Source organism: Mytilus californianus, unplaced genomic scaffold (assembly GCF_021869535.1).
Source record: "Mytilus californianus isolate M0D057914Y unplaced genomic scaffold, xbMytCali1.0.p SCAF_5, whole genome shotgun sequence".
NCBI lineage: Eukaryota > Metazoa > Mollusca > Bivalvia > Mytilida > Mytilidae > Mytilus > Mytilus californianus.
Window position 1 is genome coordinate 25,965,115 of NW_026262701.1, and position 22,330 is coordinate 25,987,444.

The 22,330-nt window shown below is 31.2% G+C and overlaps 1 protein-coding gene across 4 annotated transcripts in view; it reads right to left on the reverse strand.

The window, feature by feature from the left end:
- The window catches only part of LOC127702949 (protein CBFA2T1-like), a 76,540-nt gene that overhangs the window by 37,129 nt on the left and 17,081 nt on the right, over positions 1-22,330 (reverse strand). For 2 of the 4 annotated variants that reach the window (XM_052207271.1, XM_052207272.1), the window contains one exon: positions 208-257. The exons of 1 other annotated variant lie outside the window; for it this stretch is intronic. In XM_052207271.1, coding sequence (XP_052063231.1) covers positions 208-247 — 40 coding nt within the window. In that variant the 5' untranslated portion in view covers positions 248-257. Of the gene's footprint in view, positions 1-207; positions 258-17,063; positions 17,628-22,330 lie in introns of those variants that run through there. One more of the 4 variants, XM_052207270.1, reaches the window with a different exon arrangement.

The following is a 22,330-nucleotide window of genomic DNA, read 5'->3' on the forward strand; positions in this document are numbered from 1 at the left end:
TGATACCGGTAGCTTTTAATTTAATGTTCTTAAATCATGTGAACCCATAATTTCAAGTCATAAGTCTGACAAACTAAAATCCAATAACTTTTGACAAAATTTTTAAAATAAACCAGAAAATGAAAAGAGAGACCCAAGAGGCTAGTTATAAATTGTGTTACAGAATAAGTAAAAGTCAAGTCAATAAAAAAAAAATCTTATATATACCTGTTTCCGATAAACTGTCTGTATTGTCTGGAGTCTGCATGCTTAATAAACTACAAAGACATTTTTATTCCATAATTTATAAATATGAGAAATAATTTGACAAACAGCAGATGGCCCAATAATACTGTATGCTGAATTCTATATTAGATCAAATATTAGCTCTGGCATAATCATTGTTTTATTGGAAGGAACAGGCAAAAAATTGACCAAAACTTTTTTTTCTTGGGAATGGAACAGGACTGAGAAATCTCACTCTGTACCAAAATTGATTTTGGTTCAATAATTCTATTTTAAAATATATTGTATTGTGTTTTAATTTGGAAAAATTGCACTACTTGCAATTGATCATTAGCTTGGGAACCTGCCATTTGAAAAAAATATTGCAATGATAATTTCCCACTTTAAAATCAATTTCCATTGAAAATAAATACAATTAATTACCTTTAAATTATTAATTGAAAGTGTGTGTTTAGTATCACTTGCATTTAATTGTTTTCCTAATTGAAATATTGCATAATTAAGGTACCTTAGTTATATAACAGGATGATGCAATATTTTCTTCCAAGTCTTTTTCCTTTGCAAATTTTACTTCTACCTCTTTTACTTATTTTTACTTTAAAAAAGTTTTAAATCATATAAGATTGATTGATTGTTGTTTGTTTGCTTTGATGTAAATCATACAAGATAATCAGTAGAGGCATAGAATCTATTGTAAACTAAATTTAATGTTTTTCAATATTTATTTCAATAGCACTACATATACCTTAAATGAAGGACGTTTATTTGCCAAACAATGAACTTTGAATAAACATTTTTGTCTTACCATCAAGATCCTCTTGTTTTCAGTAAAGAAAAGTTATCAATGCCTTACAGAGAAGAAATTTCTTACGTGTTTTAACATTATCAATTGGTACCATGTTCAAACTGATGCTTTCTTCCAAGGTATGTAATTAAATTCTACAGTGTCTTATCACTCTTTATGAAGTCCTAACATAGACTGCAAAGTTAAGATAGCCAAAGAAAATCAGCTTTTCTCCAATTTTGTCAAATATCAGGCCAGACTCTATCCAGATGTTTTCCTATCTGCAGAATTAGTTCATTGATTAATTACATTTTTCTCTAAAAAAATCTAGCTGATTTAATAACAAGTCTGGTATCATCTGGATACTGGTATTGTAATTAATAAATTTTGGAATAAAGTCATATAAAACTTTGTTATTTTTTGTTTGATACAAATATTAAAAGGTTCTCTCGGTCAATGAGATAGCGGAAAGGTTAAGGAATTATATTTGCTTTGCTTTGTTAAAATGTAAAATGTCGGAAATTATTAGTTTTCAATATCTGATATCAAATATTGTTTTTTCTATCTTTCGATTGCTTTTACATTCTTGAAAAGAACAACTTATTTGCAATGTATTGTCCTTTCTGCACTCCTATAATGCCCTTATTCAACTTTATTCTCTGTGGTCTTTGGAATGTACAAACATGCTCACTTGGCTCCTTAATTTAATCTATAAATGGTAATTAAATTTTCAAAATACAGAACTGGTGATCTGGATATTATAATTGTTTTGTATTCTGTATTATGTCTGTAAAAGATCTGAAGTATTTGTGACATTATCAAAGATATTTTGTTTTATAAACAAAAGTAGAAACAGAACAATATATGTGTACATATTATCGCTGAGACTACTAACAACACAGTTATACAAGTAGTCTCAGATTATCATAATCTTTTTAAATTACTAATTTTTTACCGTAAACTAATACATTTTATGAGGGATGAATAAATTATTTTTACAGCTTTTCATCAATAAGTTACAGTATATCATAATACACATTATCACTTAACAAATTATTTCTATAGACTGAATTAATGTAGAGTTTATTACCTTTAAACATATTTTAAGTGAACCAGGTGAAATTGTCTTTGATCTTGCCCAGGTATGAATCCCCAGGTGTATCAATATGATAATCTCTGAGACAGGTGTAAATACATTAGGTCAGGTGTAATAATAACAAGTTATTGATCAATTTACCCTGATGTAATAGTTTGATCAGGTGGAATAATGGAAATGTCATGGTTTATCTTTTAATCTTTTATATTTGGTTACTGTATTACAATTCCTGCAGATTTCTATTTCTGACAAGGGGATGGAGTGTTGTCGCTTGTTTGCTTTTTATTACTATTTATTCAAGCATCTATAAAATAAGTTTATTTGTAAAATTAAAGAAGAGAACAATGAAAAGTTTATAAGAGAATCGATGTAAGTCATATTTTTGGATAGAAACCTTCCCACAAACTTCTAAATTCAAGTGATTTTTGTATCTCTAACTCCGAATTTCTAAATACAAAGAATAAAAGGAGATGTGAGGTATATTTGTCAACTGACTACTTAATTAACCAAAAGACATCTAGAGGGCAGTCTTCAACAATATGTCAAAATCCAAATAATCCAAAAGTTTATAAAATTTGTAACAGCAGAAACAATTAAAGATCTGATATTAATTTTACAGGTATTGTATCTCTAAATCAAAACTTTCAATGTTACTAAGATATTTCAACTGAACTAATAATTCAGTATATTCTTAAGTACATCATGTTGCCAAAAAACTTCATTTATCTGAAAATCTGAAATCAGGGCTTACATGTACTCAAGAGCACACATTACATTCTCACATGCACAAATATAATTAGGAATATAGCATATATTAGTGCTGTGAACAGTCACTGCATATCCAGTATTAAAGTCATTTTAAATTCAGCTAAATAATACCAGGAACGAAAGACTACAAATTATTCTAAAATATATTTCAACAAACACGTTATTGTCACACAAATTCAAAATCAGTTTAAAGGTTGCATTAATTTTTCTTAGACCTCATCTGGCTAGTTTGACTCAATGAATTAAGAACAATTCATAAGCTTTTCTCTCCATAATTTATCTTTACATAAAATGTCTGTGATCAGCTGGCATGGCCATGCTTGACTTTGTCAACAGTAACAAAAGAAATTTGACTAATAAAACCTCTATCCATTATATCATATCCTTAAAATAACCATCAAAGTTTTATTTTACATTAAGAAAATCTTAAAATTTTAGAGAATTTAAGCATTTCAACATTTATATATTAAAAAAAAAAAAAAAAATTCAAAGGGAGAAAAAATTTTTTTCTGTTAATGCCTCTACCAACTAAGGAATAAGACAGTTGGTATCCATTCGCTCTGTTGGTTGCTCACTTTTGATTTTGTCAGATTTTATGGACTTCCTCTTTTTGAACTTTCTTTGTGTTTTATGTTATACTTTTTTTCTTCCTTTAAATCTGCAACACTACATTCACAAAATTTGAACTTTTCATATGTTGTCATGGTAATATGTAACCAGGATGCTTAGATAGAAAAAAATAACAGAGATTCTAAGAATATGCCAATGTGACAGCAATCCAACAACACACAAAAACAAACAAAATATCATGGACTTCAACAAAAGACAAGTGAAATTTGCCGTTTCAGAATCTGATGCATTATGGGTAATATTTTCAAAAGTGTACACCAAAATGTTGAGATTGGTTTAAAACAGACTAAACAATGGAAATTCAACCTATGATGTAACGGTATTTTCATTTTAGTGTATAGTGTACAAACAATGAGAATACCCATAATCATTTAGATTCTGAAAAGGCGAATTGTCTTATTCAAAGGTTACGATGATGTTTTAGATTCATCAATTGATTTGCAACTATAAGTTTCCAAAAGAAAGATATGTTTCTTAATATCATAATAACCTTGTCCAAAAAATGACGAAAACAGCATAAAATAATGCAACAGCAGTGACCATTTAAACTGAAAACCATGTGCTACCAAAAAGTGGTAACAATACAATATTATGTAGGTTTAATATAAAATGGTATTATATATATATATATGCAACATGCTGTACATTATTATTTTATAAATAATCAAATCCAAAGTAGACAAAATTAGAATATATACAGCTGTTTCAGTCTACCAAAATCATGTACTATTTCATACACATATATATGTATTTATGTATGTTGTATATATATCAATATAATGTGGAAAATTCTTGAAAATCAAAAAAATAAAAATGACAATAAGTCACACATGAAAAGAATGAAAAATAAAGCGCTGCCATGCTGCAAATCTCTTTATATTCTTACAAGCTTGTATTTTTCCTTATTTTTATTGGTAAAAAATATCAATTAAAAAGTTAAGAAAATAATTGTAATAACATTTAAATTGATTTCCAATGAATGTAGAAACACCATGTAATTGAATAAGAATAAAAATATAATTGTCAAACAGTAGCACTAACTCAATGATGATATGGATCTTTCTTTTGTGTAAACTTCATACCATATGTCAGATATTTCAAAATTTCATCATTAGCTTGTCACCTCCAAATCAATGCAACAAATTATTACTTCTCAATTCAAGCGACAATTACAAGCAATTCAAGTGTTAATCTGCTTATTCAAGATACCTTTAATAGGGTCTATTTACTTGACTCTATCGACACCTCGGTAACCAGCAAGGATCCAATGGTATTGTTACGCTTGAGGACAGGGTGTAGCGTTCAATGGTTGACAGATTGTCACATATGGTTTGACATATGTCTGTGTATAACATGGTCTTAGAAGTTAATGAAGACAATTGTAATAATACCTGCATCTTTTCAATATAATTTTCTGTTATTACGGGAAAATCAAGTTGTATTTACAAAGTTCAAAAGAAAACACAATAATGTTCTCTGAGGCCAAATTAAAACAGTTTTTTGTCGACATGAGGGTTTAATTATCTATAAAAACAAGATATTTATGCAACTACATGTCGTGCAGTGGAACTGCATGGGAAAGATTATCAGCAGGATATTAATTATTGCACAAGTCTGTGGAATGATATCATAACATTTCTTAATTTCCTTTAAAATTTTCAGTCTGAGTAAATGTCAGTTGAAGTTTTTATTTATTTATCTGTTCCATTTATTTGTTTGTTTTTCCATTATTATTATTTATTTATACAATTATTGGTTTGAAAAATTATCAAAGGTTAAAATTATGTTGCTTTTTCCTAGTTTTTTAACAACAAAACTCATTAGTAAGAACTTGGCTGTAACAACCAAAAAGATAATTTCTATGACAGAAAAGGCCCTATTAAATACCACTCTATCATTATAACCCCACACTAAGTAACAATCTTTATCCCTGTTCAAATGACTTTTAATACACTGGTTCAAACATATCAATTTCTCTTTCAACAGTCAATACACTACTTTAAATCTGCTATGTAAATACTTGAAAAACGTTATTTATGGATGCAAATTTTTGTGCAGTCCAATAAAGAAATTTTCAGATCTGTTAAAAAAACTATCTGAATTTGATAACTTTACTGATGTTCACATTTCATAAGTTGAGATTTCTGATGTTCAAACAAGTAAAGGTTTTAATATTATCTGCATTTCATGGAATAATTAGCAGTTATACATGACCATGTTGTGATTGTTGACAAAATCCTTGACATAACATATAACTGCTATTTTGTTAATAACATTTTAAAATGCCATACAACTTTAAAGCATTTTTAACATAAAAATTAGAAGATGTAGTATGATTGCTAATGACATAACTCTCTACAAGAGTGCATGCTTTCTTTGCAAATAATTTATCTGAGCTTTACTTTTTTTTATAAAAAAATCATGCTATATTTATTTATCCCAGATTGAACATTTAACTTTTAGAAGCATATTTTTTTCTCAATTCTATGACAGAATTTTTTATTTTTAAAAATATGTTTTGACAGAAGTGATGGCTGAACTGATGTAAACAAAAAATATTCTGACCATGAACTTTTACTGATTCAGATTTAATACATTTGAAAGATTAACAATAATTATACTGAAACTGTGCTAGTCAAAATGCATTGACAGTATCAAATGTTGGCTATATACAGTCACTGACCTTGTAAAGCCTTGTTTGTGACAGTGATAATGTGTTTCCAAAGTTTCACAAAAATTGTTCATTTTTACCTATTAAAAATATTTTATTTTGAAAAGTTGTGAGAGTTGCAATATAAAGAGAAAAATGGTTCAACAACCAATTATTTCATTGTTGTATAATAACTTTTTTTTGTACTCGGCTCTAAACAGGATAAAAATGTTTGGCATTTTTAAGCCTTATACAAAGAAGAGTGTACACACTGAAATGTCTTTACTGCTTCACCGACCATTGATTTTATGTTGATAGTCCTACATATAAAGTTTTACTACAAGTATGATATAAACTTTACATGATCAAAGTAAATGAGTTCAAGGTCAGATAAACCAAGCCAGAAATACATGTACACCTTACAATTGTTTCATACACCAAATATGGTTGACCTATTGCTTATAGTATACAAGAAACAGACCATACCATGAAAACTTTATATTGACCAATGAACCACGAAAATGAGGTCAAGGTCAGATGATAACTGCCAGACAGACATATACACCTTACAATCATTCCAGTTGACCTATTGCTTATAGCTTAAGATATCAGACCATAACACAATCAAAGCGCGAATGTGCTGTAAAGGCAGTTACCTACAGGTTTTGTGATTTTATAATCCAGATTGATTATAATCAAACATACTGTAAATTCAGAAATTATTACAAGGTTTTTATTAATGCGAATAACACGACTACTACTTGAGTATCTCAATAATAAGAACTCACATTCTGATATCAAATACATATATCTGTATGTAGCTTTTCCTAAATTTGCAATAATTCTCCAAAAATGGCAAAAGTAAATGCATGCAATAATTTCTGGATTACTTTTCAGGAAAGGCTAACAATATCAAGATAATTATACATTTTTCAATTATTATGGCATGGAAATGGTACTGTTACATAGCATTATCAAATTATTGCACAAGTATATTAACGCACTAATACCTTTTAAATAAAAATTTTACCAGCTACAGAGCAACAGAATTTTTCTTATTTATACTCAAAAAAGTGCATCTGAATATTTAGGGTCAATTTTAGTTTTCACTATTTGTGGTTTATTCACAGTTTAAAAAAATAAATGCGGAATGTGTCCATGGGACACAGATGATGCCCCCGCTTGCATGTAACGTTATAAAAGGACATAACTCAAGAACTGTAAAAGTGACACTACCAGCATTTGTACTAGATCTGAGTTTTGTGGTAATAAGCATTGTGTATAAGTTTCATAACATTTGGTTGGAGGCAAACTAAAGTTAGAAAATGGAAACCAATTTTGGACGTACAGATGGACAAGGGTAAAACTTAATGCCCCCTCCGCTACGGCGGGGTTATAAAAAACCCATTCCAGTTCATCTTGATGGCTTGGTGCAAAATTTATCTCAAAAACATTGAATTACATAATGCATCTTGAGTGTGTCCACTCTTTCAACAAAAGTAATTATTTTTCAAAAAATTACTCAGAGCAAAAAAATTACTGACCATGCCAGGTCATCAATTATTGTTTGTGATTGTCAATGTCCAACATGAGAAAAATTATACTTAGTACCATTTTTTTTTTTTTATGTATGTAAGTCTGGTAACTTTAAAAGGATGTCAGATTGCTTCAGATAGTGATTGAAATCAATTTACCTTAATCAGAATTTTTAAAATTATTAAAATAGTAACTACTAAAAATGAATTGACAGCTAATCACCTCAAGACAATACAAAAATTCTTTAAACATAATTTAAAAGCAGTGTAAGGGAGGTAATTCAAAGTTGTGTTTAAATTACCTCCCTTACACTGTAATTTGTACTAAAGTAGATGTCCACTAACCATGACACCCTTGTTTTTTCTCACTTTTTAGCCCCTAATTCCTAAACTGTTGGGACCATAACCCCCAAAATCAATCCCAACCTTCCTTTTGTGGTTATAAACCTTAAGTTTAAATTTCATAGATTTCTATTAACTAATACTAAAGTTATTGTCCGGAAACCAAATGTCTTCGGACATGGACTACCTGATACCAATGTATGACCACAAAAATTTTTTGCGGTCGTATAAAAACCACAAGTGTATCAAATTTTCAGTCTCACTAAATAACGACAAGAAGCGTCAGGCAGGGTCAAGAAGTGACTTTATCAAAAAAAGACACTTTAATGCATGTTTCTATATTTATTTATTTGAAATAATTAATATCTTGATCTTTTTACGCAAAATTTGTTTTCTTGTTGCTAAATTAGTCTTCTTGTTGCTTCATTTTTCTTCTTGTCGCTTCTTGACGCTTCTTTTCACTAATTAGTGAGACTCTCGAATTTTACACTTATTCCCGGATGACAACTTTGGCACTGTTCATTTCGGATTAAAAAAAAACAACTATCAGACCTATTAGATCGAAATTGTTAACTTGACAAAGGGTCTGACTTGATAGCTATGTCAGACGGTCAGACGATTTTCAATAGCTCTGGTTTTCAATAAATTCCAGATTGATATTGATAGTTTATGCGGATTTTGGCAATATTCAACTTACCAAATGTTTAGATGAGAAAAAGAAAAAATGATCGGATATCCGAGAAAACTGAGTTATTATTGACATGTGTTGACTAAGCACAGATCAATCCACTTTTCATTGTTATATCAACGACTGAAACAACCTAATAAAAGCTTAAAGATTAAAATACCACTCGAAATAAACCTGAAATCTTTCACACAGATTTTTAAGTAATATCAGTATGTCAATGGGTTGAATGCTCATAATGCAAAATAAAACTCTTGTAACTTTTGAAAACTTACAAAAAACACTGTTCAATTCTGTTCAATTCAATTCACAATGTCAATGAATTAAAATAAAAAACACAGAATATCACAAATAGAAGGAGAAAGAATCCACTTTTCTAGATTTCAATGGTGACATATTTACCCCCCACGTAGAAACAAAATGGCTATTGCCTGATACCATTAAAGGCATTAAGGCAGATGCGGATTTAGAGGGTTTTTCAGGGGGCCCGGCCCCCCTTTTTTGGGAAAAAATTGGTTGTTTATATCGGAAATGACTGGAGCGGGCCCCCTCTTATGCAGTCAATGGGCCCCCACTTATGAAAAATTCTGGATCCGCCACTGTAAGGCACTGCCTTTAAAAACTTAACATTGAGCAATGAACTGTAAAAATGAGGTCACGGTCAAATAAAACCTGCCAGACTGACATGTACAATGTAAAATATTTCCATACACCAAATATAGTTGACATATTGAATACAGTATGAGAAAAACAGATCAAAACACAAAAACTTAACTTTAATTACTGAACAGTGAAAATAAGGTCAAGGTCAGATGACACCTGCCAGTTTGACATGTACACCTTACAATCATTCCATACACCAAACATAGTAGACCTATTGCTTATAGTATCTGAAATATAGGTTTGACCACGAAAACTTAACCTTGTTCACTGATCCATGAAATGAGGTTGAAGTCAAGTGAAAACTGTCTGACAGGCATGAGGACCTTGCAAGGTACGCGCATACCAAATATAGTTATCCTTTTACTCATAATAAGAGAGAAATTATGATTATAAAAAATCTTAACTTTTTTTTCCAAGTAGTTACTAAACCATGAACATGAGGTCAAGGACAATGGACATATGACAGATGTAAACTTCATAACATTAGGCATCTATATACAAAGTATGAAGCATCCAGGTCTTCTAACTTCTGAAATATTAAGCTTTTAAGTAGTCGGTGAATGCCGCCGCCGCCTGATCACTATCCCTATGACAGAAGTCCCAGGCTCGACAATAAAAATGAGACTGTGAAGAACAAAGAAAACTCCCCTCTCCTCTGTTAACCTGGATAAAGTTAAATCAGCTTTATTCCTCAATTATACATTAAACTTTATATCTGAAAAATGAAGTGGCACTTCAAAGGTACAAAAGTCATTAAGTTTGAAATAACTATGTCAGAATGTCTTATAATATATGGTGGGAACTGTCATACTGAACTTGATACATCTTTATACCAATGTTATGAGTGTAGGTGACCTTTATTACTGATATCAATTGTGAAACAACCAATATCAATGACACATGAGATGTAGGTCAAAATGACCTAATTTTTGTGGGAAGCTATAACTTTCCTCAATGTATCCTTACACTTCTTTATACAACAGGTCAATTCATATTTTTGAACCAAACAAGAACATGTAAACCATAACCTAAGTGAATGAAAGTTAAAATGGAGGTCAGAGTGATCAACTTAAAGCAGGAGGCTTTTATCAAGTTCCTCTAGATACATCCTTATGCCAAGTAGTTGTAAGAAGGTTACTGTAATTAAAGACTGAATTTTGACTTTTAATCTTGTAACGAATAAACTCATCATAGATACCAGGCTTAAAAAATTTGTTAGCCAACATGTGTTTCCTCTACAAAAGATTCATCAGTGACGCTAGAGAAAAAAGTTAAAAAGGCCAAAAACCTTTGGTCATATAACCTTCAGTTCAATTACAAAGATCTGTACACATAATTAAAGTCCCTCTCCTCATGAATGAGGGGCCTGATGGGTTATTTTCGTTCTTCGTGATCGGCGCATTTTCGCTATCGTGATCCGTTTTTCTTCAGATTTATACTCTTTTTATATTTTCGTGATCCGTGATCATGGAAATTTATTTTCTGTGAATCGTGATTGACAAAAAAATCAACTGGTGAATCGTGGTGAGACCCCCCCATCAGGCCCCTCATGAATATATAGCACAAACATTTTTTTTAACACCAGTACATGGTGTATTATTACTCTTTCTAAATTTAGAGTTAGATTTGGAGAATTAGATTTAATTTATTGCATAAAAAAATAGGCTAATATAGATAGAAATATCTTGTTTTAGGCAGGAAGAATTCATATTTTGTAAAATAAAAATCCACTCCGATTCTTATAAAAGGTCAGCTTTAATTTTTGAATGACAAGGAAACAATTGAACTCTGTTTTGACAGTACCATGCTCTCTCTGTATACCATAAATAAGCAGTTTACAACAACTCTCTAATGGGGGTGTATGTGGCCTCCTTATTACAAACCAGTTTATTCAACCCTATCAAAAACTAGTTCATTATTGCACTGAAAGGGTCTTTTACATCCCTGGCAAAAGCCTTCAACATTACCGTATTTAAGCTAAATTCTTATTATTTCCAGAAAAAATCCTAGACCAATTTGTAGCTCTTACTTTGCTAAACATTTTTGCTGTTCGAAGTTTGTCTATCATGGATTCTGCAAAAAAATAAAAAGGTTTGTAAAAGTTATCTTTCAAAGGCAATACAAGGCTTCGGAATTCCCATTTCCCGTTTCATGGGGAAAGTTTTAAACAAAATTGTTGGGTACCAGTTTCCCGTCGGGTAAGTAAATCGTCTTTATGTGGTACTTTCCAGTGCATCATATTCTTGTTTGACAAAGTCGGTTATCCCACAAAAGTTTAGTTTAGAAACTGGTTCCCTGAAGTAATCACTTGTTTCCTTCTTTTACAGAGGTAGTTAGTTATTATCAGTAAACAGTAATGGAGGTCATGAAGCATTGAGTTTGCATAAATATTTTATCTCTGCCGATTCATCAAAGAAACGGAAATTATTAGACTTAAACAGTAATGTAATCAAACCATAATAAATAAGAACAGAAAAGTAAAATTGTAAGATAAATTTCCCATGGGTAAGTGCATTTTCAAAAAAATTCCGAAGTCCTTCAATAACTTCTATAAGGGATCAATTGACAACTTCGGTTATGTTGACTTCTTTGTAGCTTTTAATTTGAATAATTGAAGAATTCTGTTCTAGACTTATTGGTACATCTTACTTTGCTAAACATTTTTGCTGTTTAAAATTTCTCTTTATCTATTAAAAGTTTTCAAGATTAAACAACCAAAAACTGAGAAATATTTCATAAAAATGAGTATTTCAGGGAAATAACTCCAAATGGGGTTGTCCAATTCGTCTGCAAATTTCTTCACTTACAGATCTTGCTTGACCTCCTGATAATTTTTACCCCTTGTCAGTTTTGCCCTAACTGTTTAAGACGCCTTGTCAGTTTTGCTTTAACTGTTTAAGTTTTTGAGATACGAGCAAACAACTATGTTTTACCCCTTATGTTCTATTTTTAGCCATGGCAGCCATGTTTGTTGACTAACCAGAATAAATCAAAGTGCTGGATAGCACTTGTGGAAAGTTTGCAACGGTAGATGTGTTATATTTCAAATAGGTTGTAGATGTGTAGATTGTGTGGTTAACGTTTTTTTCCGACTTTTATAAAAAATTACTTAATACAAGAAATAATTGTAACAGGATGCTGTTACAAAGTCTCCCAAACAAAGCTCCCATAATTAGTCATTCCCATGGTCGCCTGACATTGGGCAAAGTCTAGTACAAATTGGTATGGTCAGTAAACTGATATGCATAAGTGACGCCAGGGATTAACCCTGTATGTCATTCAAATCTTCTTGAAATCATGAACAGGAATAAATATGGTTTAGGGGTGGGGATCTCGACCGTTTACAAGTTCTCAAAAAGGGGGAGGGGGTGTAATTCTCAGGGGACTCGCCCTTTCATTTGATTTGTTTTTTTGTATCATACAAGACTATATATGGTTTAGGGTTGGAGATCTCGACCGTTTACAAGTTCTCAAACAGGAAGGGGGTGGGGGTGACCACAGGGGAATCGTCTTTTATTTCATTTGATTTGTTTTATTGACCCGTACAAGAATATATATGGTTTTCGGGGTCGGATCTCGACCGTTTACAAGTTCTCAAACAGGAGGGGGTGGGGGTGACCCAGAAGGACTCCCACTATATTTAATTTGTATTATTGTCCAATACATAAATATATATGGTTAAGGGGTGGGGATCTCAACCGTTTACAAGTTCTCAAACAGAAGGGGGTGGGGTGACCCCAGGGACTCAACCTATGTTCTATTTGATTTGTTTTATTGTCCTGTGATCATTACTGAAGACCGTGTGTGTTTCAAGTTATAGTCATTTGAAAATTAAAAAACATAAATCCCATAGGGTTCTGTAGGCCCCTCAAAGTACCCCTAAATAGACCCCAAGAAGAAAAATAATAAGAACTGAGCAAAAACAATAAGTCTCCAAACTTTGTTTGGCAGACTTAATAACAAAAAGTATATATAAGAATTTTGTTATAGTCCGATTTTGTGAGGCCGATTATGTAATAGGCCGAGTTTGTTATAGTCCGAGTGTGTTGTGGGCCGAGATGAGACAACAGGATACTTTCGATACACTCTGGCTTTTACGTCTTTAATAAACATATGTAAAAATCATAGTAGAAATAGCATCGAAAAATGTGCATTCATGAAATATTTTAAACACGGTATATATTTTCTCTTCAACCGGAGGAGGGGAGGAAACCCCTGAAACTGGGATTATTGTACTCCCGTTGGGAGGCACACATATATGGATCTCACGCATGTCTGGGGAATACCGATAAAAGCATAATGTAGAAACTGCTGTCTTGTGTAGTCCAAATAATTATAATGTCTTGAAAGACTGTAAGGCGTCAAAGCAAAAATATATAATAGCCTTTCAAGACGTCATAATTATTTGGACTACCGTCTCCTGTAGATGAGTATTGATTCCATTTTCCGCGCTACGCAGATCCGCGAAGTAGTGTTTGTGATAGCCATTTTCAAAAAAAAGTTGAATTCATTTGAATTGTCAGTGAACATTCAGTATATTTTAATTCAAGCTGTAAGCTAATCAAAATAGAAGTAACTCAAAATTTCAAAAGCATCTTCCAAGAATTAGTATTCAAACACTAGTACTACATTATCTAATAGTAGAACACACATCATATAGTAAGATAGTCTGTCCAACTTCCGGTTTGAGGCCAATGCCTTAGGAAAGTATATTGCTATAGCATGCTATAGCAAACTTTCCAAAAACACACACTTTATACAAAATATTATAAGGATCATTCCCCCCAAATTTGGGTCAGTAGGTTCAGAGGAAAAGATCTTGGAAATATTTTACAACGGACGTCAAGTGATGGCAATAGCTCAAAAAATCCAGACCAACATTTTATTGACAATGTTTATTATTGCATTAAAAAATTCCACAGCTTTTGGCACTATTTCTAACTGACATTATCCAAGGCCGGAGTTTCTGTCAAAATCCCAGGGCAGACTAACTGTGACAGTATGACACCATTCCTTTCTGAAAAAATCAGACTAACTATGACAAAAATCCACAACCATAACTTATAAGTGTTGACAATATCTATTACAAAACTGTCAAAATATCCACAGACATAATAGTATTACTTTTCTGACAAAATTCTAGACTATTACTTCATTGTTAGTGTATATTACAAAACTGTCAAAACATTGACATAGTATAGGTGTTGTCTTACATCTGTATCAACACCAATGTTTCACACTATCAGTTTATTTAAGCTAGAGATAGATATTAACAACTATCAACATTATAGAGTGCACTTGTTGATGTTTCCCTGACTTCTTATCATTAGAGAAAACTAACAGATGTTAAAATCATTACTTGTATAGTATTTTAAGCATTAGATCCTCATTGCAATATCATATGTTTTGAGTATTTCTTTTGGCTGGGGTCAAAATAATTGATTTTGCAGATTTGGATGCGACAGGCTGGCGCCAGACAACATGTGCAAAATGACTGCAGAGATACCAGCGGATGGTAGATGTTTAACATATGCATTTTTATAATTTATATACCAGAAACCATCAAGCCTTGTCAAAAGATTACTCAAGATAATTACAAAAACATATTTTTGCCACTTCTCTGCTACTTAAAAAGGCTATATAAACAGGCTTATAGGCACTAGGAATACTTTATAATTGTTTCATTGGCCCTTTTGTGTTCTGTATAAATGTAATGCTCACATAGAAAACCTTTTGTTAGAATACTAGATGTCATTTAGACACAAGGTACAGTTACCATAAGTTGACACTGGCTCTTAGAAAGAAAAAAAATACATGGTTTTACCTTACCATGATGTTGAGTTGTTTTTTTTTGGTTTATATCTTTTCTTTTTCTTTTTTTACTGTTTTTTCTTCAAGTATTTATTTATAACTTAACTTTAAGTTGACATGGCAGCTTTTAAGTATTACATTTTTTTGGTACTTCTTGTTTTCTCTGAATTCTATCATTACAATCTTTGTCTTTCCTTCTTTTTTTCATATCTCCCCTAGTTTCATCCACCTTGAAAGTCAACTTGAAAAAAAAAAGCCTTAGTTTTTAACCACTTCCAAACTTCCCACTAAGCAATTGAAAAAAAAATCGTTCATCTCTTTGATGTCAATTTGAATTAAAATATAAAAAGAAACCATATTGAAGTTCTTACTGGCCTCAAACCAAGTATGATATGATTTCTCATAAAGATGACTTTAGCATTTTTGAAGGCCAAAAAAGAGAATATTTGGTTACTTAATTTATGAAACTGAAACAATTGTATATTTAAGAAATTAGATTAAAATTGTAATAGTGACCTTATTTCTTACATTCTGAAAACTATGGCAATAAAAAGTATAATTTCAAAATCAAAACATAGTTTTTCAGGACTCACAGTCCAACTTTAATACTTATATATTTATTTATATTTATATTTTTTATAACTAATAATGTCAAATTTAAAAATCTATTTATTAATTTATTAATTTTTAATTCATTGTATTAATGTGACTAAAATGAAATGAATTATTGAAAGTAAATATTTCTTGGAGTTGGTCTCAAAACAGTATAAAAAAGCACAAATAGAAAGTCGACAAATCAGAAATTTTAACTTTTGAAAATAAAACTTAAGCAAGCACACTTACTCCTATCTATTGCTCTTTCTATTCAATAAGAATAGTTTAATCAACTGCTAGAAAACTAAAAAATGCATATAAATATACTAAAAATGAATGCTTTTCAGAAAAGAAGTTCAACATCTGAAATGATGCAACTTCTTGTTAGCTTCAATTTAAATCTGTGATAGCATTATTTGGTATAAACTTGAAACAGGCAAACCAGCCATCTTGAAGACCAGATGGTCATTATATATTTTTTCTGAAATTCCCAAACTTTAATATACAAATGCAATTCATGTGCTTAAGTAATCATTTATATATATTAAGACATTTATATGTCTTAAATTATGATAATATTTTCCATAAATACAGAGAAATTTCTTTCATTTTATAAATACAATTAAGAGTTTTATTTCAAAATAGAAGGTTACTCCAATAATGAAATTTTACAATAGATGTACCATAGATTTTATAATGTTTCTCTGTAGCAGGAAAGAGAGAATGGTGACCATGTTTTTCTTTTCATTTTCTGTAATTTTGCTGTAAAACTACCTCTACATAAATTCTTGTTTTTTTCTAATATGAAAAGAATTTTGCACATTCTTGTTGGTGACTCTTTTTTCATTTATTTTTAAAGATCTAATGATAAATACTAAGTTTTGGTAAAGCGTATAAATCAAGTTAATTGATATTAGTTTAAAGCACTCCAAATGAAACCGCATTTATTTTGCATGCAACAGCTACTGCACTACCTTTAGACAATTAAAGATAAAAGTTCCCCAAAAATGAATCAATGAAACTTTTTAACTAAAGAATGTTACAAAAGTTGATAACAAAGTTAATATTTTCATACTGTGGGCTACATACCATTACAAAGACATGTTTTTGATCTTAATTATTGTAATTAACAGTTTGGAACTCCTACACTTTCAGGTAAATGTATAAAATAAAAATATCTTGGAACAAAATAAAAAAAATAAATGTTTAAAAAATGATTTGCCATATTGACCATAAAATATCAAAAAACATGCTTCAAATTGAAAGAAATTTTTACATACGTCTTGGATGAAAAATGTCCATTGAGAAAATACTGTGATATCGCTGAGGATTTAACTTCATTAATTTGTATAGGCTGATTGGTTTTCTCTCCTTTTCTTCATCCATATCTAGTTAAAATGTCTTAGTCAAATAAAATAACCTACAGTCACTTGATAATTCAATTTGTCAATTTTCCGTACAGAAACCATCATCGTTTTAAGGTTTTAAAGTCCTTCAAAAATTGTTATGTTTTTCTACCACATTTGTTCATCACAAAACCAGCATCTGATCAAAGTAATACAATCATCAATGCTAAAAAATGAAATTGTTGGGTTATAGAGGAAAAAGTTTTTATGACTTCACACAAACATCAAACATTCAGTCTGAATGACAAATATAAAGTTAAGAATGTCAGCTTATTGCATCAATCTGGAGGACAGATTACAAAATTCTTTTCCCAATTAGCTTTTCTCAACAGGTAAACGGAGATTTATATAATACTCAGGTATGGTGTCTTTAACAATCTACCTTTATGTTAAACGTAAGTCAATTAGCGCTAGTTTTTTCATCAGCACGGAAGGCATCTGGTTAAACAATTGCAGAAAAACTAACGGAGTACAAATAGCATTGATAGATGTCGACTACAGGTATTTTAAGGTCTGAACAATCACCACTTACAAACACACACATTTTCTATGTAGTGTTATCATATCAATTAGATGGTTCCAATCACCCTCATGTGGCGATGATAGCAGTAGCAGATGGTTAAGAAAACTGATGGCGCCAACATAGATACCAAGATAGATATTCCTGCAGTACTGACTTCAGTCTGTGAAGTATCAGAGAGAAAAACAGCTGTTCATATCAAACACATGTTACACCTGGTCTTAAAAATAATGTCAATAAGTAATCAATGATACATAGTTACAAGGGGGAGGGGGTTAGACAACTCACAAATGAGTGACATAGAGGGGTATGGGGCAAGATAGTACAGTGATAAGAAAAAAAAAGGGGGGAGTCTCTAATACTGTAATATAGTGGATGACTTAATGATAGTCCTTAGCTACATTAAGATCTAAAATAGGAATATGAGACTTCACATTGGCCATGTAACTAATTGCATCCTCTTTCTAAAGTTAATAAACCCAGCTCTGAATGGATAAGAAGTAAATGGAATATCATCTCATAGTAAGGTAAAATATTAATTGAAATTAAATGGATAACTGATCTGTTATCATATGAAGTGGGCAAATTAGGTAGCCTTTTTTTGGACAATGTTCAGTTCAAACTGTTGATGGCTATGGGACTAATGGAGGTCTGGATGAAGGGTATCAAATTCAATCATAAGTATCTTTTTCAATAATAAATACTATAAACTGTTATCACAGAGATATGTCTCGCCTTTTTGTAATTTTGATAATGCAAATGCTGAAATTAAAATAGCAATACTTTAACATGTAAGTTATGCAAATATTCAAAGTCGATGAACCATGACTGAAGGTACATGGCTAAACAATCTCCATGGAATGAGATGTGCCAATGCTAATACAACTGCATACCAAATACCACTGACTTATCATAAGTCGTTCCCTTTAAACAAACCAAAACACAAACATTAACTTGTAAACTATGTAAAAGTTTCAAAGTCAATGAACCATGATCAGGGGTGGGGCTACATAATCTCCATGGAAATGATACTTGCAAATGCCAATAAATTTGCATACCAAATATAATTGACTTAACATTAGCAGGTCATCTTAAACTGATCTAATCACAAACTAATACATGTAAACTAAGCAAAAGTTTCAAAGTAAATAGACCATGACTGAGGGGGCAGAGTCAAATATTCTTCATGGAAATGAGATGTGCTAATGCTTATACAACTGAACACCAATTAACATTGGCCTACCACTAATGGTTCCCCTTGAACTGACCTAATCACAAACTAATACATGTTAACTTAGCAAAATTTTCAAAGTCTATAGACCAGACTAAGGGGGCGGCGCCAAATACTCTCCATGGAAATGAGATATGTCAATGCTTATACAACTGCATACCAAATATCATTGACCTACCACTAGTGGTTCCCCATAAATTGACCTAATCACAAACTAATACATGTAAACTATGAAAAGTTTCAGTCAATAGACCTTGACTGAGGGGGCGGGGCCAAATAACCTCCATGGTAATGAGATGTGCCAATGCTAATACAACTGCATACCAAATATCATTGACCTACCACTAGTGGTTCACCATGAACTAGACCTAATCACAAACTAATACATTGTTGACGCCGCCGAAACAGCATACCAATGTCTCGCTTTTTTACTCCGTCAAGGCGAGACAAAAATTACAACAAGGAAAGAATTACACTATTTAAAACTAAGAAACCCTTTTTTCCAGCAGTTATCATATACTATAACAGCACTATGACAGACCTGGTCACTTCTATGCTAAATAAATAAACTGCTTCGCTGAGCGCAGCTAGATACGCCCGCAGAGGTCCAACCCTGAACAGTTGGGGCAAAAATGGACACAATATTCAAGCTTGATTCAGGTATGAATTTGGATTGTAATTAAATATTTGACATATTATAGGTTTCTGAATAAATGTAGTCAAAGAACTTGAAATTGGTTATATGAATTGAATTTATATTCAATTAAATATTTCTTGCTGTTGTGCAATACTTAGTATATTTGTTGTCAGACTATAAACAAATAAAGTTCAATTAATTCTCAATGTCATATCAGAAATTTATGAAAATAAAAAGGGAGCTTACATCAATAGATATAAACAATTCACCAAAGTTTCATGAGAATTGGTGACAGCATTTTTGAGTTATTGTCAGAAAACTGGAAAATCACCCCTTTTTTTAATGAATAAAACCCCATAACTCAGAAATGTAAAATGTAAAATTTATAAAAATCTAAAGGGAGCTTACATCAATACATACAAACAATTCACCAAAGTTTCATAAGAATTGCTGAAAGCATTTTTGATTTTTTGTCCGAAAACTGGAAAATCCCCCTTTTTTTATGAATAAAACCCTGTAACTCGGAAACGTAAAATCTAAAATTTATAAAAATCAAAAGGGAGCTCAAATCAATAGATATAAACAATTCACCACAATTTCTTGCAAGTTGGTGAAAGCATTCTTGACTTATTGTCCGAAAACTGGAAAATCCCCCTTTTTTTAATGAATAAAACCCCATAACTCGGAAACTTAAAATCTAAATTTTATAAAAAACGAAAGGGAGCTCACGTCAATATATATAAACAATTCACCAAAGTTTTATGCAAATTGGTGAAAGCATTTTTGAGTTGATGTCCGACATGTTGACGACGGACAGACGGACGGACAGACGGACGGACGGACAGAGGTATACCATAATACGTCCCGTAAACGGGCGTATAAAAACCCATAATTGATCACATGATCACCGAAAAGAAAGGGAGGTAAATTTAAACCACAGTTTCGGTTTTCTTCGACAAACTTCTGAAACATTATATTATTGGTATATGTATGCAGAATTTCTATACATGCATCTGATTAGATTTGAAAAAAACATTTAAAATAACCTCTAAATTTTCCATAATCTTCAAACCATAAAGCTTGCACTACACTTTTTCAAATAAACTCTAGTTTCACTTAAATATCTAAAAGCTTTTAAATGTATCATGCTAAGATCACAAAAATAAGTCACTTTGAGTGCATGAACAATATATTCTACTTTCTAATATATATGCATCAAAGAATGTGTGGGGTAATTGTCAATAAGACAGCAATGTGACAACAAAGGTTAAATTGAATATTTACCTAGTGGTCAAGAAACATTTTTTAATGTTAAGGAATCATTAACATTATGTTCTAATAGATATACGCTATCAACCATTATAAATTATAATAAATTATAATCTCTAATATTATATTACCATGTAGTATCTAATTAGTAACGATAATATATTATAATAATAAAATAATAGGATGTGTATTATAGATAGACCAGGATCAATGTTTTATTCAATGATTGCACTCACACAAGGAAGCTTAGATCTACTGAAGACAGAATAAGTATTATATACACCTTGAGGGCATAATAGCCTGAATGGGTGTATCTGATTATTGTCAATGCAGAATGATAGTTTAGGAGGGGGTCTTTCAGGGATTTGACCATATGTTATTGAAAAGCATGATAAATGCAGGGTATCCTGAATTTCATTTAACAACATCTTGGTGTAAATGATTTTACAACCTTCCTCCTAATACCTCCATGTAGTATCTGCGTATCAACTGTAGACTAAGGATATAATGATTCGGGGCAATATTTTGCTCCTTCACTTTTCTAATGTTAAAGGTAACATGGAATTTTAATACATATAATTTTACAGTTGATAACAATATCTTACATGTAAAAATATCATAATTGGCCATATAAGAATCTATAGATTATGGGATTTTTGATTGTTCATACTTAGTCTAGTGTTGTCAATGGTTAATCGGTAACCTTGCAACAGGCCTCCTACGGACCCCTCAAAGAGTTGGTGCAAGGGTTATTAACGTTTGAAGAGCAGGACTTTCTCTACACCAGGCATTAGATTTAATGTCCCCATTCTGACCAGACCTGGCTGTGATTTATACAAAGAGGCTGTATAAATAGTCTAAAATTGAAACTGAACTGTTTTTTTGAAATATGTGATTTATATTCAATATTCAATTCAGCAAAATAAAGAAATCTTGAAAAATTTGATAGGATTCTTCTTCTGTTAAGATTTTGAACTTTAGATTTAAAAGAACAATTAAGTTACAAACATTGAATTATAAATTCTAATGCAACATTTTTTAGGATGTTCATTTTTATTGGATATCGCCACAAATTTCATAGCATCAATACCAAGATAGATGACTGAAATTGTGTGTGCAAGCAATTTTTTAATGCAGCGTTTTCTTCAGTTGCAATAAATCTTTGAATACAATATTTTGATCTCCTAATTATACAGTGGTTGAAGGATTAGAGTACATCAAATTAGTAGTAGTATAATTCATCACAAGAGAGTTAATTTGGGGAATAAAATAACTGAGCAACCATCACAATAAACCTCTATATGAGTCAAGAAAAGTTTTTAATTTCTAAAAAAAAAATTGTCATCAAGACTTACACTTTCACTTAAGTATCCAAAGAAAGAAGAAACACATTTATAAATTAAGTATGGAAGCTTAGTAAATAGTTGGCTCTTTTTAATTATAAAGGAGGAAATTCCCATATAAAAACAAAAGTACCATTACTG